The 24,006-nt window shown below is 52.1% G+C and overlaps 1 protein-coding gene across 1 annotated transcript in view; it reads right to left on the bottom strand.

Moving 5' to 3' along the window:
• The window catches only part of SND1 (staphylococcal nuclease and tudor domain containing 1), a 140,139-nt gene that overhangs the window by 84,139 nt on the left and 31,994 nt on the right, over positions 1–24,006 (bottom strand). Inside the window, exon 11 of the mRNA XM_063308830.1 lies at positions 1,427–1,516. Coding sequence (XP_063164900.1) covers positions 1,427–1,516 — 90 coding nt within the window. The remainder of the gene's footprint in view (positions 1–1,426; positions 1,517–24,006) is intronic.

Below are 24,006 nucleotides of genomic sequence, written 5' to 3'. Positions count from 1 at the left end.
CCGCCATCAATTCCACCAATAGACTTGCATATTTACTCTACTCATGCTTCCTCTGTGAATTCAAGGGATGCAGCCACTTGTCACATCCTGAAAACCCTGCCCCCCCCTGCCTACACACAAACACACCCCGCCCCTCTCTGAAGCCTCCTGAGATCCCCAGGGCAACGGACAGGAGAACAGCCTGATTCTGCACATAGTCAGCCCTTTTCAGCTGTAGCCAGGAAGCACTGGGTGGGGGAGCAAGGAGCAAGGGGCCACTGCCTATTCAGGGCCAGGGCCCCCCACTTCCCCATATGCATCACAAGCCCCCCCTCAAAGTTCAAGGAAGACTGTGGGAATGGGGTAAAGTCAGGGAGCCACATTGTCATGACCCAAACCCTAACCCTAACCCTAACCCTAACCCACAAAGAGCCTCACAACGTGGATCATGATCATTAAGAGAGAGAGGAAGGAGATAATTAAATCAGCGCTTAAAACAAGCACCCAAAGCACCCACACCCATGGAATCATATGCAGCTGAATAGGAGGACTTCAGATAAGCAGTGATAAGCTGCACCTGGTGCCCTGGAGGACACACCTGACCCAAGAGGACAAGGACAGCCACCGGGAAAACGCCCACACAGCCATCAAGAAACCCATCAAGGGGGATTGGGGACAATGAAGGGTGGAGGAGCACGGGACCCCGCAAGAGGATATATACAGGGCACCTCACCACCGCACCCCCGTTCTTGTTTTTGTTTCTGTCAGAACTGTTTCAATAAACCGGAAATCCTTAATCCCTATTAAGTGAGTCCGTGTCTTATTCGGAGCGAGGCTGACCCTGACGCACATCAGCAGGCTCCCAGGAGGTCAGCCCAGAGCACATCCCAGCACCCCAAAATGAGCGACTGGGGGAGGGGGCTGCTTTGCCCCGGCTGAGGGACAAGGCAGGGTAAAGCTGCTGCTGGAGCAGGTCGTGGACCAAGCGCCGGGCCAGGGACAGGCCTGCTCCCAGCTCTGGGCACCCAAGCGCACGCAAACACCCAGGGTGGAGGAGCCTTCTGGTGGACACTTCACAAGGAAGGCCATTCCTCTCTCCCCGCCACCGCCAGCAACCAAGCCCAGGAGCTTGAAAAGGGGCAAGCATGGCATCGCCCTCTCCAGCAAGGGGCAGGGGGTGCTTGCAGCGTCAGGAGAGAGATTTCCCAGGTCTGGACAGGCCTCAGCAAACAGCACAGCTTCTCAGCAAGACCCGCGCACCCCCTCCCTCTCCAAGGACCTCAGCCCTAAGCCGCCCCATGGCAAAAACAGGGCAGGAAGGTGACCACCACGCAGGGCTCCCTCGAGGGGCCTGGGGGAGACATTTCGGCCAGGCCAGGCCAGGCCAGGCCAGGCCAGGCCCCCGCAGCCCCCCCACCCCCACCCCTTGCCAGACAATGCGACTCACCTTCTTCCCGATCAGCTTCTTGCGCAGGAACTCCCGGGCCTCAAACATGTATGGGATGTCGTAGAGCGGGCGCAGTTTTCGGTTCCTGTCCTGGGGAAGCAAGAGAGGAGGATCAGCAGTTCAATCTCCGTGCAGCCCGGGACCTGGGCACCTTCTTCTAGGGCGCCTTCCAGGAGAGACCCCTGCCCAAACAGGAGGGCTGCTGCTGCCCCTGCAGTTGCGGTTTCGCTGCTCTGAACAAGGAGACCCCACACCGCCTCCATCGCCCCCAGTCAGAAGCCACGGGGCACGGTTTCACCATCCTCTGGGGGGCTCCTGCAGGGGCCTCTGGCACATGAAGCATGTGCCCCCAGACAGGAAGCGTGGAGGAGAGGCTGGCATTTCCCAAAAGCCACCAGGCAACCCGGGACCCTATTTCTGCCTCTCCTGAATGGCTTTGCCGTGGTCCTGCCCACCGCCTTCCCGAAGCCCTGGGCCTCCAGGCGGCTTCTCCAGCCCTCTGCCGAAAGCGAGGCTGCTCGGCCAGCAGCAGCCCTAGATCCAAAGCTCCTCCTGGCCCAGCCACAGGCGGAAGCTCGAGACCAGTCTCTGCTTTTGCACATCCATCCACAGGCCGAGGCCAGCTCCACAGGCACCGGTTTCCCCCGAATCCCTTTTGATACCAAAAGGGATTCGGTGGAATACGACACACAGCGTACGTGGCAGCCTCAGTCTGCTCTCCTTCTCTGAAAAGCCTTGCAGGCACCTACTTCATTTTTTAAAACTGTGGTGCCTTCCCCAATGGTGCTCACGGAGTCATCTCTGGGGGGGGCATGGAACGTTAGAACATCCCATGGTTTGGGGCCAGGGCCTCGAGCACCCCACGTGCAGACTGATCTACACGGCTCCTGCCACCCTTCCAGCTGCTGCACAGCACAGCACTCCAGCTCACGTGCACCCCCACCTGCTGCCCGGCCTTCTTCCACCCCTCTTAATCAGCGAGCTCCTCTTCCAAGCTGCCCCTCCCTTGCCCCCTCCTCTTTCTGGTCCTCCCCCCTCAAGCCCCTCTCCTTCCGAGGAAGCCCCTGGTGGGAGTTGGCTGGCAACACAGAGCTGGGTCTGAGCTGACCATCTGAGGCCACTACCAGTTCCATTGTGCCCGTACCACAGGTCAGCCCACTCCTTCCTTTGCTACCCACCAGCCTTGGCATTTGGCATTGCTATGAAGAGAGGAGGTCTGGCTCATGGACCACCCCTGCATGGCCTGCTGACAACCCAGACTGAACAGTTCCTGGCAGGACAGGCTCCAGCCACAGGTGTCCAAGGCTGCCCTGGCAGGGATAGGCCTCTGGCCAGAGTCAGACTTAGCCTCAGCTGGCAGGAGCTGACGCTGAGCCACGACCTGAGCAGCAGTGGGGGCCCAGAGGCGTTCTCAAGCTCACCTGCAAAGGCTTCCCTTTGGCCGTGGATGGTAAGCCAACCAGCCAGGGTTTCCAGTCGCCCGTCACATGCACCCCCCCCCCCGCCCACCTTCCAGCTGATAAACCAGGGGGCCAGAGGAAAGAGGGATTTGGACAGTCCCTTTTCAAAACATGCCCGAGCACTGCTGGCTGAAACAGAGATGGGAGGGCCAAAACCTGTGCAGGAGTTGAAACAGCCCTGTTGCACTTCAACGGGTGAACAACCAGGAGCATCACATTTAATCTGAATTGGCCTCACTGAGCTTTCAGGCACTGCTAAAGTGATGCATTAGATATTTATACAGCCCTCTAGAAACCCAAAAGATTCAACAGGCAAAGTTACAGTAAAACAAAGACCTCCTGGGCAGTCTAGAAAGCAGGTGGACTTAGAGGCCCATAGGGCGTGGCCCTCCATTTGGGGCAGAGGTAGGCACTGCACCAAGCACACCAGAATCACTGTGGGGGAAGGCATTACTAGACCCAAAGGGAATTTTAGAAACATGCTCTCTTCCCCACAACCAAAATCCTCATATGTTTATGAATTTGAATTTGAATTTTTAACTGCCACCTTGATGCCATTTTATATTTTATATTTATGTACCATATTGTTTTTATTGTATTTTAATCTTTTTAGCTTTATTGTAAATCACCCAGAGTCCCTCTTTGGGGGGAGATGGGCGGTGACAAAATTTGATAGATAAATAAAGAGATAAATAAATCCTTCAGAAACAGGAAATGGGGACAGTGAGTCTATCAGATGACCCAAAAGGAGCGGAGATAGAAAGAGATCACAATGTTATGGAGAGGGTGAATCGTTCTGCGTGGACCTTCCAAGCAAATGTCCTGTTAATGTCACACCTTGGCTTGGCCTGGCCGCCACGCTCCTTGCAGCTCCCTCCAACAGGTGGGGGAGCGCCTCTCAGGTCAACCTCCCCTGGGCTGCCAAAAGGCCCAGCAGTGGCAGCCCCCAAAACGGAGGCTGCCTGGGCCCCATCCCAGCAGAGAGGGGAAGGCCAGACCCCTCTCGGGTGGCTCCTCCACACCGCCGTGGAGAGCAGCTTCTACCTCCTCCCACCCATCCTGCTTCCAGAGGGATCTGCTGACAAGCTTCCTAGCTTACTGCATAAGCAGTCTGACCTGAAAGCCTTGTTGGTGACGAGCCAATGGCTGGCCAGCTGTCTAGCAAAACTGCAATAAAACGTAAAGAATACTGGAAGGAAGAGAACCAGCGGAGTGCCAGAAACCTCTTCCCTGGCATCTGGGTGTCCTTGAAGGGGCTCTCTCTCTCTTTTCTCCAACGCACAGCCCTGGACTCTGCTCAGAAAAAGCTTTCACACAAGATTAGGCCTCCATTTGCAGAAGTCTCATCTGAAAGGGGATTCTCCAGAGACCGCTCGGCTGTTCAACTGCATTTCAAGCTGCAAAGCAAGGAGGCTGAAGGCTTCCTGTCTTGGCCCCGGTTCTAACTTGCAAAAATGGACTGCAGCAGCAGATGGAGGGCTTCAAGCAAGATGCCCAGATCAGGATCCCTGTGGGCCCGGTGCCCTGGCTCCTGCGGGAAGATTGAAGGCAGACCCCTGGCCCTCACAGTCCTTGAGGAAGGAGTTCTGGAGAACTACCTCCTTGGCAGGGCAGGAACGGCCAGGAAGCTGCAAGGTGCATCACCTGCCGGGACTGATAACCCCTTCTCAGCTTTACGGCCACTCCCCTACTGATTGGATCACCCCAATGATGGGCGTGCAGCGGTAGGTCAATTGCCAGGGAGCAAGCATGCAGGGCCAGAGACTCGCCTAGCACCGCCCTTAAGGCCCAGGAGGCCTCCTGGCTCGGCCCCCTTCCCGCACCCAAGCAGCAAAGCAGAGAGCTGGCAGGGGAAGGGAGATGCTTCATTTGCATCTCCAATGCCTTCTGCCAAAAAAGGCCAAGCGCTCCCTTTAGGAAGAGAGGCAGCTTGCAAAGAACTGTACGTGCCAGGTGGGTATTTAAAAGGTTCAAACTCAAGCCTATGTGGATGGAGTCTCACACACCAATTCATATCTCTACATGCAAATTGATAAATAATTTCACAGGCAATAAAGCCACTCAATTAATCTTCCACCCAAGTCACACCAAATAAAATCAATTAATTTGCATCTTGTTCTCGCTTTATCCCACACTGGTAGCCGCTCTTCAGTTACAATTAACTGAGTGTATGAGCTGTGCTGAAGTGACAAAACGTACAAAAGAACATCTCTTCGCACACACGTGTGAAGAGAACAAGTTTTGTTGCAGGATGGAGTTCCAGAATCTGACAGGATGTAAATCCCAAAGGAGCCTCCCAGAGAAAAGGCTGGATATAAATCCACCCAGTACATAATTAAAATAAATATTGGGCTCACCCCAGATTAATTTTCCAACAAGCCTTGTTCCTCTTTCACTGATTCATTATCTTTTACTTATTTATTTATTAAGTGGATTTATATGGCCGTCCATCTCGGAAATATGATTCTGGATGGCTAACAACAGATTAAAAATAATAAAACCCCATATTAACAAAGCGTGGAAACCTGTGGTGGTTGCTGAGGGTAAAAACAAAACCATTGCTAGCCTCCCGATCCCCAGGCCTGGGGGCACATCCTGGTCTTCACACTTTACCAAAGGCTGGCCGGGCCAGGGTCAATCTAATCCTGGGGGCTATGGGGAGGGGAGGTGCCGTGAGAGACAAAGCACGCCTCCCAGGTCTCTTTAGATAACGGTCTTAAATCGAAGAGACCCAGAGCGTGCCCCTCCTGCTGGACCCAGTGGGATGGGTAGAAACAGTGGGGGGCACGGAGGCGGCCTTGTAGATAATGCACCCCATGCCTTGGAAGGCTGAACAGGAGGCAATCAGCAACACGAATGCCAGTCGGAAGCACACCGGGAGTCACTGGGGTTTGCAGAGCAGGGGTGCAGCAGGGGTGTGCAGAGGCGCCCCTTTAACTGCCCATGTCACTGCATTCTGGACCAGCCTGAGTTTCCAGAGGGTCTTCAAGGTCAGCCCCAAGTAGAGCGCATTGTAGTAAACTACTCAGGAGGGGACTAAGGGACGAGGGATTGTGAGCAGGACCTCCCAATTCAGGAACCAGTGCACAAAATGAAGTTGTGTGAAAACCCTGCTGGCCCGTTGCCACCTGTTCTTCGAACAAGAGCCATGAGTCCAGGGGGACCCTGAAATCGCACACTGGTTCTGTTTGGGTATCGCGACCCCTCTGGAGCCAAAGACAGAAGGTCTCCAGCACCAGGGACTCGCTGGCCATTCAGTCCAGGCAGGGCAGAGCCAAAGCCTGCTCTTCCCCACCCAGGCCCCCGCAGCCTGCAGACACTGAGGCAGAGCCCGCATGGCAAGAAGGGACAGCTGGTCTCCCCAGCATATTGAGGATGGCCCACCCAGCAGCTTCATGTGGGTGTAAACGGGAGCGTGGAGAGAGCTGGGCCTTGCGGAGAGCAAGGCAGCGGGCCCTGTGGAGAGACGCAGGCTCTGCTGCCTGGGCCAGAGGAGCCGTGGCATGATCAAGTCCAGAACGTCCAGAGGACATTTGGAAGCAGCTCTGGCAGGCGCTTCTACCTTGCATCAACGCAGAGATAACTGATCAACCCCTGCCCCCAGATAACCAGGCCAGACTGAGCCTCAGCCACCTCCACGGGTTCTGCCTCCAGGCCAGAGTCCCGCTGGGAACAAATCTGAGCCCCTTTATCAGACAGGCACTTGGGGCGTTCCTTACAGCAGCCCAGGAAACCCTCTGGCCCAGCCCTCCCTCGCAGGAGGAACTGGGTTGCTGCCAGCAAGGCCGTTTGGCAACTCTCTGCAGACGCGGCAAGGGCAGTTAAGCACCATTTTGCTGCCCCTTATCACCACGAAACAGGCCTTAATGGCGGCTCTGACTTGTGCGCAGATTCATTCCTTGTCATTCTACAGGTAGTCCTCGCTTAACGACGACCAACAGGACTGGCAACTCTGTCGCTAAGCGACACAGTCGTAAAGCACATCATGTGATCACGCGACTTACAGCGGCAGTTGTGGCAGTCTGGGGTGCCATTGTTAGGCAAATCCCACACCGTCCTAGCGCCCCATGGCCATGTGATCACCATTTGCAACCTCCTGCCGGCTTCCCCATTGACTTTGCTTGTGGGAAGCCAACAGTGGAGATCGCAAATGATGATCATGTGACTGTGGGACGCTGCAACGTTGTAATTGCGAGCCGGTTGCTGAGCGCCCTAATCACAATCACGCAACCGCAGGGATACTGCGATAGCCACAACTCCAAGGATCCGTCGTAAGTCCCATCACCATTGTATTCTCTTTTCCTCTATTACTTCAGTTCCAAATAGAGGCCCCAATGCCAGCTGAATGGTGGGAGGCCCAAGGCCCAGGAAGAATCCCTCCAGCCAAACCATGGAGCTGCTGAAAACAGGGGATTTGGGGGAGCAGACCTTCCTACCTCTCCCCACGTGCCACAGTCTCCCATGCATGGGTCTGTTAGCTAGGAAGACAAAAGACACCCTCTCTAATCCACCTGCTCGTATCCATGTGCTCCCAAAGCAGTGGGGAGAAGGATGGTTTTCAGACCAAGTCCTTTTAGCTCCTGAATGCCCCAGGGGCATTGCCAGTTAAAGTACCCCAGACACTGAATTGACGAATCGGAGGAGGAGAGAAATAACCAGCCCATCAGCAAAGGTGGCTCTCTGATCCCTTCCACCCCTCTGCCCAAGCACCTACACACACAGAAGCCAAGGGTGGAGAGCATCTGGGACCTGAACCCATGCCCAGGAACAGAGGGACAACCAGCTCCCCCTGGAACTGCAGACCCTCCTTTCCAGCACTCGCAGATGCCCTGGAGGGGCTTCACCTGGGCCGAAACACAGGTGTTGTGGAGGGGGCAGTGGCTGCCATGGCTCCCCTCTGCCTCCGACCGACAAGCTGGGGAGGGGATGGAAGCCTTTCTCTTCTTGAGCTGCTGCCAGGAGAATTTATACCCCGTGTGAGTGCCTGTCAAGTAAAGCAATCAATCCAGGTTTCCAAGCCACTGAGTTATGCTCCGGCAAGGCGTTAGGCCTTCCCCTCCGATACATCTCCTTGGCTTGTCAACCGCTGCATCTCTCCACCCCACCCCGGCTTAAATCACACAACTGGCACACATTTATCCCCCAAGCCAAGAGATGTTGCAGGCCATACCTAAAAGCCAACAAAATTTCCCTTCCTTGGAGATAGCAAAGCAGGTCTCACTCCAGCCTAGCGGAGCAGAGGGGCTCACTTGGTCACCCACCACAAGGCTGGCAAGCGAGCAGGGCTCAAGAACAGAGAACAGCAGAACCCCTGCCAGCCAGATCCCCCACTGCTCTCCTCACCCACCAGCCCCCTCCCCTCTGGAAAGTCTGTCTGGCTCTCAGGATCTGCTCAGCCCCAAGCCGCCTCCCCAGGGCCAGAGAGATCTCAGGTGGGCCTCCCCCCAGCCCCTTTTCCAAGAGCCCCCAGCTGATCCTGCCCCCAGGAATTGGGGGGGGGGGAGGGCTCTTTAACCATCTCCTTGGAACCTTGTTCATGGAGTATCTCTTTGCTCTTTCAAAAACCCATTTTTTCCATTACGTGCCCCAGGACCTCATAGTCATATCCCAACGACCTCACTAGGCACAGGATGTGTTCCCTCCAATGAAACGCCTGGCTGCTCTACCTAATCACCTGGATATTCTAATTTGCCTGAGTCTATAAAAAGAGGCCATCACCTCACTCTCTTTAGGCCTGTCTTTGCCTCCCACATGGTCCATAAAACCATTTATGCTTCCACGTAACGAGTCCTGGCCTCCGGCTCAAATGGACCCCTAACAAGTAGAACTGCACAGCCATTCTCTCTTCTCCATCTGGGGGAGGCTTTGGCCACCAGGCCTCTCATGCCGTTGGGTGAGGCAAGCAGTGGGTATTTCCGAAGGGACGTTACCTGGGCAAACGCTGCCCTGTTTCCTGGGCAGAGTCCTCATTTCCCTGTCCGTTAAAGGAAGGGCTGGAAAACAGAAACCTGAACCTTAAAGCAATCTCAGCAATTAATGTTACAGGTGATGCATTCCAAATCAATCAGGACATAAATAAGCCCACAGTTAAAGCCCACGCTCCATTTATTATTTGCTCCTTTTCAGTCAATTTGTTTTAATGATTCAGCTAACCCAAGTGGCTGCAAGCAGAAACAGGCCCCAGCAACTCTCCCAGGGTCCAACCTGGAAAAACTCGACAAAGCCCCTGAGGTTCAGACGACATTTGATTCCAGGAGGATGAAAGACCAGCTTTACGAGAGGAGGCCCATAAAGCAGCAACGCCTGCTCGGGTTCTTGCTAAGTCCTTCAGGAATTCCCCTCCTGGCAGAAGGAAGATGGGCATTCAGGAGCACTGCTGGGCATCACAGGGCCTTTCCATCGCTACGAGGGGGAACTAAATCCCTGATGGGCGAGAGCTTCCCGGGCAAACGGAGACGATGTTCTTCCTAAAGCATGGATAGCAGGTGAGGCCACGGCAGCTTTCCATTGCAGACCATCCGTCCCCCCCACCCCCACCTCCCTTAGCAGTCAGGCATCCTGCGCCTTCTCCGCTCTGGAGCACGCTTTACAAGGCATGCTTATTTAGGGCATGGGAGCAAGAGGTCCAGGTTAATTCCACACACACACCCCGTGACACTCTGCCTCCCTTGAAACCTGCGCCACCCAGACACAAGGAGCCCACTTGGAATGGCTCCCAGGTGGGGGTTCCTGGTTGATTTCCCTTGTCTCCCGATGCCTCCTCCCTTGAGAGCAGCAAGATCCATGCAACTGCAGAAGAAACTGAACAGAAGCAGCGATGGTCTGCCAGAAGCCAGGGGGTGGGCAGCTCTCTCCTGAGAGAGGAGCCTGGAGCAGACCAGCATCAGCCATGGCTCCCCTTCAACCAAGTAACTCCATCCCTTCCCACAATCCATCCATTGGCCAAGCTCTGAACTGGCCTGCAACTCTTGGTGGAATTCTCTGGGAACCCCCTGCAAAGGGCAGGGCTCCCCAGACCCCCCCCCCCGAGAAGTGGCCATCCAGCCTTTGCTTGAAGGCCTCCAACGATGGCGCCCCCTACCAGGGGGGCGGGCTGTCCCAGCAGTCCTTGGAGCAGCCCGCCAACTGCTTTCCCCCTCACACACACACCCGCCAAGCCGATCATGCAAGGGGGCTTGAGTCAGGCCACCCTTCCTGCTGGTCCTTTTTCACACCTGTCCTGCTACTGCTCGTTCACACTTCGGAGGCCCTTGGTCCTTGGCCCCTCCTGAGGACAGTCACGGGGCATCCTTGGGGGAAGGCATTACAGCAGCTCCCTTGCCGGGATGGGACGGGGAGGGAACAGAGTCACGAGAGGTACCCAGCGATTCTGCTCAGTGTCCCCCGCTGCCCGGAACAGGCCTTTGCTCCAAAGGCATTATCCCTCCTTTTTGGAGATGCCTGCATTTCTACAAGAGCTGCAGCTGCCTTCGCCGCTTGGCCCACCCGTTGCTCTCCCCGAGGCAGGAGGGAAGAGGCCCTCTGGAGGAGCAGCCACTGGGCGGGGGCCACACCAGTCACTCGGCCATCAGCCTTGTCCCCCAAGGCCCCAGGAAAATGGAGGGGAGGCCCACGCTGGCAACTGCTGCCAGCCATCCTGCCCACAAGGGATGGGCGGCACAAGGAGGGTGCAGGTCCTTGCCAACCAAGCCCTCCCCAAGGTCTCAGCAGCCCTAGAAAGACTGACTGACAGTGGCCTTGCTGGGAGGCAGCGTTTTCTTCAGAGGCAGAGAGCAAAAGGCTCAGCCTGAAGTGGGATAGCTGGGGGCGGCCCAGCCTGAACCGACAGTCAGAAGCAACTGTCTTTTCACAGCCTGCAGCAGTAGCAGCAGCAAAGAGGGTCTGCCACACACCGTGCTGGCCCTGGAGCAGCAAGACCCCAACAGGGCAGCCTCTCCCCCATGGCCGCAACCAGGCCGGACCACCCAAGAGTCCCCTCTGCCACCCATCCTTCTGGGGCCCCCCTCCAGGCAGCAGAGATGCTAGCCTGGGATGAAGAAGGGGGGCTCCTGTCCCCTTGCTGGTAGAGGGACCTGCCAAGGACAGCGCAAAGGGTCTGCTGCTTCCCCTCCTCCAGAGAATGGCCCAGCAGCCTCCAGGGAGCCACTGCCCCCAGCCCTTGGCCAGCTCCAAAGGGGAGCAGAGCCCTAGAGGGAAGCTGGAGGTCCCAGCTGTCTTTAGAACCCCGGGAACAGGAGCGGCAGCCACAGCTGACCAAGAACCCCTCCCAGAGCCCACCTCAGGGAGCCAGCCAGTGAAGGGCTCCCTGCAATCTCTGAAGAGGGGGGGGGGGACCTTTGCTGCAGCAGGATCCGACCGGCACTGCTGCAGCCCAATTGGAGCCCAGGCTTTGCCTAGGGTGGGACCAGCCTGGCACCAGCCCCCCCTCTTCCCCAGCCCTTTCTCCCAAGCAGAGTCAGGTACTTCTGCCACCTGCTGCTCAAAGGCAGAAGAAGGGGCTGAACGCCAGGCCTCAGCTGGCGGCACCCATCCTCCAGCCCAGGAGAGGTCCCTGCGAAGCGGAGACAGGACGCTACAGTAATCCAGGCAGCCTCTTGGCAGTGTGCGACCCTCAGCACTGGCTGCTCATCTGTAAAATGGACCATTGCAAAAAACCATTGGGATCCCAGAGACAGTTGGGCGCTAGCCTGACACACACACAGCCCAATCAAGCAGAGGAGCATCTGCTGTCCTGAAGGCAGGCCCCTGAAGTGGCATCCTAGACTGACAGGCAGTTCTTACTTTTACACACAAGCTAATTAGGAGGCTTGTTAGCTGTTAAATAATTAGCGTAACATATCAACTCCAAGTGACATTGGAACCAGGCATAACTCAAAATTAAGAGGTAAAACAGTTGGCGTCTCTCCCTGCCTCCCACCATCCCGGGGGGGTGTGATCCTCCAATGCAGGATTCATGCTTGCTGCTCCCCCCGTTTCTCCAGTCCTCCCCACAGAGGGAGAGCAAAGGAGGGAGGCCGTTTGCCTTTTCCCTTGCAAGGGTGACCCCCTGGGCTGGCTGGGCAGGAGACTGTGCCCTCCCCCCCCCCGATGGGCAGAGAAGGGGTGGTCCTCACAGCAATCAGCCTGAGAGGCCCCGTCTTGCCTCCCCCCCACTGCAAACTCAAGTAAGCCTGGACCTTACTTGACCCCTGGGCACCATCCCCAGCCCAGCCTGTGGCTCCTGAGGTCTCCCTTCAGATGGCCTGGCCTGGCCATGGCTGCCCTCAGCAATCAGCCCTAGCAGGTGACCTCGTCCAACCCCTCCTTGAAAATATCCCACCACCACCCACAATCTTTCCTGGCAGGTCTTCTCCACTGGCAAAACACTTCCACTGGATCAGGGCACTCCAAGCCCACTGCTGCCGTGGGCCATTAAGTGCTCTCACCAGACGCCCCTCTCCGCAGGTCACCAGCCTCTTTGCCAAGGAGACCTCCAAGCAGAGCTATGCAAGTGGCCGAGCACCACCAAAGGGGGGCTGCGGGTCCTTCAGCCACACCGGGTTGAGGCGCGCCCTCCTGGCCTGCAGCCCTTTTATTGCGATTGTGGAATCCGATCTGGCAGTCTAGCATTGATACTGCTGCAATCGTTGGTCTAACTAAGAAAGCAAACAGTGGGTAACTACAGTAGAGAGGATTGACCCATTCTAGATGCGGGGGAGGAGCCCAAAGGCCCTCTCCTGGCACAGGGGTCGTGGCCACCTGAGCCAGCCGGTTTGGTGAGCCTCCAGTGAGCGCGGAAGCTCAGCCCGCGCAGCCCGCGCCCCCTCCCACCCTGCTCCCCGGGAGCCATCAGCTGGAAACAGCTTGCGCCGTCTCTGAAGAGGAGCCGTGCTGTGCCAGAACATGTGGCCAGCAAAAGGAGACTTGGGAGCAGGACCTGCTGCCCAGACTTCCCAGAGAAGCCTCATACAACTGCCAGGGAACTCAGGACACCCGCCCCCCTAAATTGGAGGAAAAGGAAAGGAACACCCGGAACCGGTCTAGATGCTGATGGCAGAACCTACCTGTTTGCCCCTCCAGATCCCTGGGCTACAATCCCAACGTTCCTTACCACTGGCCATGCCACCTGGGCCTGATGGGAACCAAAAGCCAACACAGCTAGAAGGCACCAGGTGGCTGCAAAGAAGGGGGCTCATCCGCCCCAGAGGACAGAATCCAATGCAAAATGGCCCCAGCCAAGGGCAGCAGAGTAAGGTTCACTTGTGACGAGGTTCTGAGTCTTGGCAGGGAAAGTCAAAAGCTTTGGGACAGCGTTGCAGGGACCTGCCATGGTAGCAGAGCGTGTGAGGAGATCTAGGCGTCTTTGTGAACCACACAACATACGAGAGCCAGCAACGTGATGCGGCAGCTAAAAAGGCCAATCCAAGCTTGGGCTGCATTAACAGAGCCCTTCATCCAGATCACAGGAGGTCAAACTTCCACTGTCCTCTGTGCTGGCTAGACTGCTCTTGGCATACCCTGTCCTCTCTTAAAAGAGACACGGGAGGCGGCAGTGGTATCAAGAGAACTTCCAGAAAGATTACAGAATCTTAGAGTGGGAAGGGCCTCGGAGGTCATCAAGTCCAACCCCCCTGCCCAGGGCAGAAATCCTTAAACCATCCCAGACAAACGGTCATCTAACCTTTGCTTGAAAACTTCCAGTAATGAAACCCCCCTGACTTCAGGAGGCAGACTGTTCCACTGTTTCACAGCCCTCACACTTCTATCTCAAATTTGGATCTCTCTCTCTCTCTGGAACACTATTTGTTGCTTCTTGTCCTACCCTCAAGAGCTGAAGTGTCTAGAAACTTAAGTCAGGAGAATAGACAAAGGAAATGAGCATGTTTAGCTTGCAAAAGAGGTCCTCAGAGGAGACAGGATACTACAATTACTTGAAAGATCGTTGTATGCAAGAAAGAATGGACCTGTTCTCTGTTGAAGGAGAGCCATTTCAAAGATCAATGTGTAGAATTAAACAGGAGGAGATTCAGGGTATTTGCTTCACACCTCTTACTTACTATCCAGAAATTCTTGCTGAGTCAGTTTAATGGATTCCAGTACTGAGCAAAGACGTGGTTTAGATGACCCTAAAAGTCCCTTCCAACTTGTTCTATGATTGTAAGATTCAACATGACTACTGGCTATATATACGTACACACACACACACCATATATATATACTGTGCACACACACAGTATATCAGCCTTTGGTAGAAAGGGCTCAACAGAAAAATCATCTCCCCTTCAGATCCATAAACCTGAGAAGTCACAATATACAGTATAACTGCCACAATATGCCAACATTTTCATGGCTGACCTAGAACAACACTCACCCTCGGAAACTGCCCCCCCTTACTTGAGATTCATTGATGACATTTCCACCATCTGCACCCACAGAAATGAATCTCTCACCAAATTCCATTATGTCTTCAACAACTGCCCACCCCACCACCACCCTCAGCCTCGAACAAGTCCATTTCCTTGAAGTCACAGCAAAACTTCCCTGGGGACATATAAACCGCCACTCATGTCAGGGAAATGGCGAAGAGAACCACGCTGAGCCAGATGCAGACTCTAGTTTCTTTATTATCCTCTACCTTATACAGAATCTTGCCATACTAAAGGTCCCTTGACAGAGCAGAATGGGAAAATCCCCTTGTGAATCTAAGGCGGGGCGAGTCCAACTTTCCTCCTCGGCCCCCCTCCCCCTTCTCCAAGGAAAGGGAATGGCTAGTGCTCCCCTCCCCCGTCCGGATCGCCATCTCATCGCCCCCCCTCCTCAGGGAGACACTCCCCCACAATTACGCAGGGAAGCTACCATTCACCATGCACACCTACACGCTTCCAGCTTCCACCCAGGATACCCCCCCAATCTATCACCTATTCTCAGGCCCTACACTGCAGCCGCTTTTGTTCTGACCCACCTGACAGAGACGCTCAGTTGACGGAATTAAACCGGCATTCAGGAGACTGCGCCACCCAGCCAATAAGATCCACAGACAGATCAATGCGGCCAGGTCAATTCCCAGGGAGGGCCCATTAAAAGGCAGACCAGCACCACAGCTGTCACTTACCGCTCAAACTCCTCACATGCATTATTAATAAGCGACGGCCCATCCTGGGTGATGACACGGCGCTTTCTCGGCACCGGGTGGCAGTGCCACGCTTGCAAACACGCAGGCCGCCACCCAACCGACCTGGCGCAGATTCTCACAAGCAGCAAGAAACAACGGGACGCCCACGCTAACGTGGGAACCGGAACCTGCCACAAACCTGGATGTCCACTCTGCCTCCCCGCCCCTGCATCTACATCCACAGCACCGTCTCACACACACCCACACCCACACCCACACACACACGTGGTGGTGTCTTCACATGCTTTCCCTCCGGTGCGATTCACGCCATCATCTGCCGGCGACGTCCCTCCGGATTCCACGTGGGACAAACAGGACAACCTCTGAGCAGGAGGAGGATGCACGTAAATTTGGCCTCAAGACTCAGAACGTGGACAAAGTTGGATCGGGGCATTTCAGCCTCCCAGGACACTCTGCAGCAGGCCTCAAAATGAAAAACAGGACTTTGAACGCCACCATCAAGGGAGAGGTGGCTAAACCGGCATCCATCACAAGGTTTCAGGCAATCTCAGAAGGCCTCGATAAACACGGCGGGATTTTAAACACATTATAGTGGTTAATTGAGAAGGTTCTGGTAACCTGTCCCGCATGGAACCTGCATCCGTGTGGCCACCTTGTCGTCCCCCCCCCTTTAAATTCTGCGTTGTCTAACTCTCTCTGCATCTGAAGAAGTGATGCCTTTGAATAAAAGGGCTGCCAGACAAACTCCTCCTGATTTGAGGTTGCCACAAATCAGTAATCATTCGGCACTCTCTTCCAGAAATCGAAGAGCGAAGCTGCTGGGAAGGGGCCACCCTGATTCCCAGAGACAGCAGGGCCCGTGCCTGAAACTGCTCCAAGTCTAGAAGACCCAAAGGCCTGCAGGGCATCCCCAAAAGGTCGGCAAAGCGGCAGGGCAAGTGTGCATACGCCACACGCCACACCCCCATCACTGCCACCCCCACCCCATCCAGAATCAAATACATCAAGCCAAGGTAGGCAGGCACTGAGCACACTCACAGCTGGCCCACCTTCCCAAAGACCTCCCGGGTACAATTGCGACTTAATGGCTGGGACTCATCCAGAACCACCAGGCCAGACGGCGCTCTGGACACCGCCAGCCCTGGAGGTCGAGCCAGACTGAGCATCCCTTAAATCAGCTGGCCGGCTGCCAGAGATCAGACAGTAACAAAATAGCATCCTCCAGCCTTTCTGCAGGCGCTTTATCTTCAGGTAAGCCCTTGACTCCCTTTCCCTCCCACGGGCTAAGCTCCTCAGCCAGATTTTCGTTTCTAAGCGCTCTGAAGGAAACGTTTATGATCAACGTCCACGTTGTTAGCGATATGCTTTCCTCACCTCTCTCTATTCCTTTAGTGCCTTGCTGCAACTCTTTTACACAAGCCGTTGTTTGTCTTTTTGCCTTCTGGTCAGTGCTCTTTAACTGGGGGTGGGGTTTTGCCACAGCGGATTTCTGCCACCCAAATTCTTAAGGCCTCAATGACAGATGTAAAGCAGAGAAGGGGCCTCCAGTTCCCCAGGTGATATTCCTGGCCTGAAACTCCCAGAGGCCCAGAAAGTAAGCAGTGTTGGCTGGGCATGCTGGGACTTGTGGTCCAGTGGTGCTGGAAGGCCATGTTTCTATTTCCTCAGCTGGCAAGTACACAAAAGTGGCACCCTGCGTCAGTTAGGCGTGGGCTTCAGCACTACCACCACTGCATTTCTCTCTTTTTTTAATAAGAATTTTATTAGATTTAAAGCAAAGATAAAAACTACAAAAAAGTAAAAAACCACAAAAAGAAAAAGAAAAAAACTAAAAAGCTGTGAAAACACAAGAAGAAAAGAATTTTAAAGATCACATAAAGAGGTGACTTCCAACTTTTAACAGCAAAAATATGCAGCAATTTCCATAATCGATCCCTTACTCTATATCAGACCAAAATCACATTTCTATAAATCATTCCATTAGCACATTATAAAAACCACTTACAATTGCTTCCTCCCCTTATATTAAAAGAAAAATATATAAATACATCCTTAAATCCTGACCCCACTTCAAAATATACCAAAGCATTTACATATCTCCACAGTACACACAAAGCATTTTTCATAGAAGAATCACAGCCAAACTGCCGCCCTTAAAAACTCTGACTTCTCAGCAAAAAACCTCCCGTAGAGAAAAACCTCTTCCTTCCCATAACATTCCATCAGAAAAACAATTCCATTCATGGTTTGCAATTTGATCTCTCCCTTTAATTCCTTCAATTCCACAATCTGGTCATTGTCAGGCATTTCAACAGAAGCCTCAATCTCACTGTCAGTAGATACATTTCTATCGTTGTTGAGCTCTTCAACTTCTTCCTCGACATCCCCAACCAGGTGACACATTTTAAAGCTGATGTTTTCTATAATGTCCCAAATATCTTGCATAATAACTTGACAGGAATAAAAAAAAATCTGTTTAAGTTCACAACAGTACTCTGAGAAAGTCTGCTTGAAATCCTCCATGAGGCAAGCAGTAGATTATGGCGCCCCCTAGATACTTAACTAGCGAAAGTAGGAGTTAATGGAAAGTTTTTGAAAGATGTTTACACAAGTAAAAGTACGATAATGGGCAGCTCTCCAGGAAAGTGGCAGCAGAGAGCTGAAGATTCAAAACAGCAGATTCAATGTGTAGAAAAATATTAAATTCTTCAAATTCAGTGCAGAAATAATAGCAGGGAGGCAATTATTCATTCTCAATCCTCCTCAGTATTTGGATGGGAAACAAGCCAAAACTTAAATCTTTAAAAATTAATCCCAAAAAATAACGATAAGCACCAAGAGAGATTGCTTCTCCTTGCCGTAGAAAGCCCCTCTTACAGTTTTGTTTATTCGTTTAGTCGCTTCCGACTCTTCGTGACTTCATGGACCAGCCCACGCCAGAGCTTCCTGTCAGTCGTCAACACCCCCAGCTCCCCCAGGGACGAGTCCGTCACCTCTAGAATATCATCCATCCATCTTGCCCTTGGTCGGCCCCTCTTCCTTTTGCCTTCCACTCTCCCCAGCATCAGCATCTTCTCCAGGGTGTCCTGTCTTCTCATTATGTGGCCAAAGTATTTCAGTTTTGCCTTTAATATCATTCCCTCAAGTGAGCAGTCTGGCTTGATTTCCTGGAGGATGGACTGGTTGGATCTTCTTGCAGTCCAAGGCACTCTCAGAATTTTCCTCCAACACCACAGTTCAAAAGCATCGATCTTCCTTTGCTCAGCCTTCCTTATGGTCCAGCTCTCGCAGCCATATGTTACTACAGGGAACACCATTGCTTTAATTATGCGGGCCTTTGTTGTCAGTGTGATGTCTCTGCTCTTAACTATTTTATCGAGATTTGTCATTGCTCTTCTTCCAAGGATTAAGCGTCTTCTGATTTCCTGACTGCAGTCAGCATCTGCAGTAATCTTTGCACCTAGGAATACAAAGTCTTTCACTGCTTCTACATTTTCTCCCTCTATTTGCCAGTTATCAATCAAGCTGGTTGCCATAATCTTGGTTTTTTTGAGGTTTAGCTGCAAACCAGCTTTTGCACTTTCTTCTTTCACCTTCATCATAAGGCTCCTCAGTTCCTCTTCACTTTCAGCCATCAAAGTGGTATCATCTGCATATCTGAGATTGTTAATGTTTCTTCCAGCGATTTTAACTCCAGCCTTGGATTCCTCAAGGCCAGCTTGTCGCATGATGTGTTCTGAGTACAAGTTGAATCTTAAACCAGTCTGTTGTTCCGTGGTCTGTTCTTACTGTTGCTACTTGGTCGTTATACAGATTCTTCAGGAGGCATACAAGATGACTTGGTATCCCCATACCACTAAGAACTTGCCACAATTTGTTATGGTCCACACAGTCAAAGGCTTTAGAATAGTCAATAAAACAGAAATAGATGTTTTTCTGAAACTCCCTGGCTTTTTCCATTATCCAGCGGATATTGGCAATTTGGTCTCTAGTTCCTCTGCCTTTTCTAAACCCAGCTTGTACATCTGGCAATTCTCGCTCCATGAACTGCTGAAGTCTACCTTGCAGGATCTTGAGCATTACCTTACTGGCATGTGAAATGAGTGCCACTGTTCAATAGTTTGAACATTCTTTAGTGTTTCCCTTTTTTGGTATGGGGATATAAGTTGATTTTTTCCAGTCTGATGGCCATTCTTGTGTTTTCCAAATTTGCTGGCATATAGCATGCATTACCTTGACAGCATCATCTTGCAAGATTTTGAACAGTTCAGCTGGGATGCCGTCGTCTCCTGTTGCCTTGTTATTAGCAATGCTTCTTAAGGCCCACTCAACCTCACTCTTCAGGATGTCTGGCTCTAGCTCACCGACCACACCGTCAAAGCTATCCCCGATATTGTTATCCTTCCTATACAGGTTTTCTGTATATTCTTGCCACCTTTTCTTGATCTCTTCTTCTTCTGTTAGGTCCTTTCCATCTTTGTTTTTGATCATACCCATTTTGGCCTGGAATTTACCTCCAATGTTTCTAATTTTCTGGAAGAGGTCTCTTGTCCTTCCTATTCTATTGTCGTCTTCCACTTCCGCGCATTGCTTGTTTAAAAATAATTCCTTATCTCTTCTGGCTAACCTCTGGAATTTTGCATTTAATTGGGCATATCTCCCCCTATCACTGTTGCCTTTTGCTTTCCTTCTTTCTTGGGCTACTTCTAGTGTCTCAGCAGACAGCCATTTTGCCTTCTTGGTTTTCTCTTTCTTTGGGATGTATTTTGTTGCCGCCTCCTGAACAATGCTGTCAACTTCTGTCCAGAGTTCTTCCGGGACCCTATCTACTAAGTCCAGTCCCTTAAATCTATTCTTCACCTCCACTGCATATTCCTTAGGAATATTAGTGAGCTCATATCTAGCTGATCTGTGGGTCTTCCCTAATCTCTTTAGTCTGATCCTAAATTGTGCAAGAAGAAGTTCGTGATCGGAACTACAGTCAGCTCCAGGCCTTGTTTTTACCGACTGTACAGATGTCCGCCACCTTTGGCTGCAAAGGATGTAATCAATCTGATTTCGGTGTTGTCCATCTGGTGAAGTCCATGTATAAAGCCGTCTCTTAGGTTGTTGGAAGAGAGTGTTTGTTATGCAGAGTGAATTGTCTTGGCAAAATTCTATCAGCCTGTGTCCTGCTTCGTTTTGTTCTCCCAGGCCATACTTACCTGTAATTCGAGGTGTCATTTGACTGCCCACCTTAGCATTCCAGTCTCCTGTGATGAAAATAACATCTCTTTTAGGCGTGTTGTCCAGTAGGTGCTGCAGATCCTCATAGAACTGCTCTACTTCAGCTTCTTCAGCATTTGTGGTTGGGGCGTATATTTGGATCACTGTGATGTTAGATGGCTTGCCCTGAATTCGAATTGAGATCATTCTGTCGTTTTTTGGGTTGTATCCAAGCACTGCTTTAGCCACTTTACTATTAATTATGAAGGCTACTCCATTTCTTCTGTGGTCCTCTTGTCCGCAGTAGTAGATCTGGTGGTCATTTGATGTGAAGTGGCCCATTCCAGTCCATTTCAGTTCACTGACGCCTGAAATGTCTATCTTTAATCTTGACATCTCACCAATAACCACATCCAATTTGCCCTGGCTCATAGATCTTACATTCCAGGTTCCGATGGTGTGTTGATCCTTAGAACATCGGATTTGCCGTTCACCACCAGCACCGTCGGCCGCTAGCCGTCCTTTCGGCTTTGAGCTAGCTGCGTCATCACGTCTGGGGCTAGTTGAGCTCATCCTCTGTTCCTCCCCAGTAGCATTTTGACCATCTTCCGACCTGGGGGTCTCATCTTCCGATGGTATACCGACATATCTCTGGTTGTACTGATCCATTTAGTTTTCACGGCAAGAATACTGAGGTGGGTTGCCATTACCTTCCCCAGGGATCGCATTTAGTCTGACCTCTCTGTCATGACCTTCCCGTCTTGGGTGGCCCTTCACGGTTTAGCTCATGGCATCATTGAGGTGCTCAAGCTCCAGCACCACGACAAGGTAACGATCCTTTGCTGAAGCCTCTTACAGTACATAACTTAAAAAATACATAGCTGTTTGCAATCCTCTGGCTGCAAGGTGTCGTTCTGGAGGACAGATGGGACGATTCCAAGCAATTTCTGTCCATGAAGACACTCCAAGGTTTCAGGAAAAACCTGCCTGAGCCCAAAAAAACCTGCTGCACTGTCAGTTCTGCCCGCAGAGCCCACAGGCACAGCTGTTCAGTCCACCATGTCTCCACCAGAAGTCTCCACCGCTGCATTTCTCAATGCGTGCCCCTCAAGGCCCAGTTCTGGGATCTGCATAGTTCTGCAATAACCTTCTATAACCACTCCCACCAACATTCAGTAAGGAACACATTTTGAATTTGAGAGGAAATCCAAGAAGAATGCTGTCATGGATGGTCTCATTTTTCTGGTCTCTTTCTTCAAGAATTATTAATGTTGAGGGCACTTTAAAAGCCAGTAAGCTGAGCAAGCCTTCATTCTCACAACTGAGATCATGCCGGCTAACCCTTCTTTCCCATCCCTTCATCTCAAGGCGTACTCTCCCCAGAGGCACAGCAGAATTGGAGAGCAGGGCTATTGCTCTGGTTCCTTATCCAAACCTGCCCAACCGCCGAGTGGAAGCAGGAGGAACCGAAGCCCAGGGCAGGACCATCCGCTGCCACAGTAGAAGCCTACTTGTCCACTCATCCACTTCCAGGCTGCTCCACAGAGAGCACAACCCACTACCTGCCCCCACCCCGCGTTTCGGTGCAGCAAAGGTTTTCCAAAGATTTTTGGTACTTTTTGCGGTACCAAACAGGGCCCAAGAGAAGAAGGGTGTGGATGGTAAAGAAGATGACTTTGATAGAGATATACAAGGAAGGACTGTTACCTTGGCAAAAGGGGCTGAAGCATTTTTTAAGTCTCACGTTAAACATCAGAATATAAACGGATTTAGTTTGTTGGCTCCTGAAGCTGATGTAAAATGGGTTTCTGATTTAGTGCAGCCTGCTAAATAAATTAAGGGAGTTTCAGAGCTGTACATCTTGGATTATAGTTCCTGGAAGGCTTCTCTCTGTTCATCTGCCAGTGAGAACAGCAGCTTTTCCTCAGATAGGAAGGCCATCAAAGGGTCAGACCTACCTCCGCACACCCATCTGTCCATCCCTGCAACAAGTTGTTCGTTGGTCAGAGGAGGCAGGCAGCACTGCATGCTTCCTGGCAGTGCACCAAGTGCTGGAGGGCACAGCGGCTTCTGCTGTTGCTGGCCCCTCTTGTCAGCCCTCTGTTGGGCCACGGGGGCTTCCCCACTGCTTGGAGGCTGCTCAGACTCAGTTCTGAGGTAAAAGGGCCCACAGAGATTGCGGGGATGGTTACTACATGGGACACGCAAGGAAGGAATAGAGGTCAGCACAAGAGTTGAGTCCAAAGAGGTTCCACATCAGGCCACCACCAGGAATATCTCCCAGGAAATGCATTTCCCCATAGTAAAGAGGGAGAGAGTGCCAAGTCCAATGGAGATCCATGACATGTCTCCAAAGAATATCTGCAGAGTGATGTATTTCAGAGAAGTCCCAGCAACTCTCCAGTAGGATCTTCAGCCCTGGTGGATGGAAAACCACCCAGTTATGGGGTTTTCTCCACAGCACCGTTAAGCCCCTTCAAGCGCAAACACAACTTTTCTGGCAAGTAATCTATCATGAAGACAAGGTCTGTGAGTACCGTCAAAACCATTACCTATGAAGAGAGAGACAAGGGTGAGCCTAATGCGCAGATCAATGTTGGCCTGGTCCGAGTGTGTGCATCCACACATCACACCATATGAGGCGGTTTCTCAAAGATGTGCCTAGAGATGAAGATGAAATCTGAATTCTGCTTGAAGCCTCTTGAAAAAGGATCTGGTGGCAAATTTCTTCTGCTTCAGCCATTCTGATTGACTTGAACTGAATGACCTATATTCATTTAAACTTCTGCTCTTGGATGGATACCTTGATATTCTTCTGCATAATTTGCTGATACAATCCAGAAACCATTGTTCCATCAATGACTGCAAACTGTCCCGGTCCCGAGGCTGCAAAGCAACCCCAAATAATGATACTCACCCTATTTTTCACAGCTGGGATAAGACTCTTCTGTCGAAATGGCACATTTCATTTTCTTCCATTTCTCATTAATACCATGAAGTTCTACTTCCATCTGATTTGTCCACAGGACGCTGTTGCAATAGCCTGCCAGATCACCCAGGTGTGCTTTGGAAAATCTGAAATACGGCAATGTCCTCTCCGAACAGCAGCACTTTCTTCCTTGGCATCATCCCCTGCAGACTCCTCTTGTTCAGGTCTTCTTCCAGGGCACGTAATGGCACTGACATCAGACCCTGCAAGAGCAGCCCGCAGACCCTTCACATTATCCTGGCAATACCATGTGTCTTGCGTGTGGGCTGGTTTTGTTGGGTGAAGCGCTGCTGGGAGGAGTGTCGCATTTTCTCCATCTGTGCACTGCCGTCTGTGGATTGTCAGAGGGCCAAGTCTTTGGCTTCAGCATTATGAACACTGGCAACCCTTTTTCTGAGGTCTGCAGAGATCTCTGTAGATCGGAGCATGATCTGGTTCCACAAATCTGCCACAAACAGCAGACTCTATGTGGCAGCCATATAAAGGCATGGGGCTCTTTATTAGGCACAAGCCTCAAAGTTACACCTGACTGACATCTGACCCAAACCACCCAGTCAAGAGAAGTGATCATCCTAAGGCTTTGCGTCCTTCTTTCCAGCAGTGAGCATTGGCCCAAGGTGTCCAACAGCTGTAAGTCATGGTACATTATCTGCTGATCAGGCTCAGATGACACTCAGATGGCATTATCAGTCCCCGTGCTGCAGGACTGTGGATAGTTCTAAAGGGTTTCTTTCACCACAGTAACTGGAGGGGAAAAACCCAGAGGATCAGAGCCGCAAGTGACCACAGTTCACTGATGGGAGGAGAGGATGAA

This window comes from Candoia aspera, chromosome 7 (genome assembly GCF_035149785.1).
Source record: "Candoia aspera isolate rCanAsp1 chromosome 7, rCanAsp1.hap2, whole genome shotgun sequence".
Taxonomy (NCBI): domain Eukaryota; kingdom Metazoa; phylum Chordata; class Lepidosauria; order Squamata; family Boidae; genus Candoia; species Candoia aspera.
This window is presented reverse-complemented; position numbering and strand designations above follow the sequence as displayed.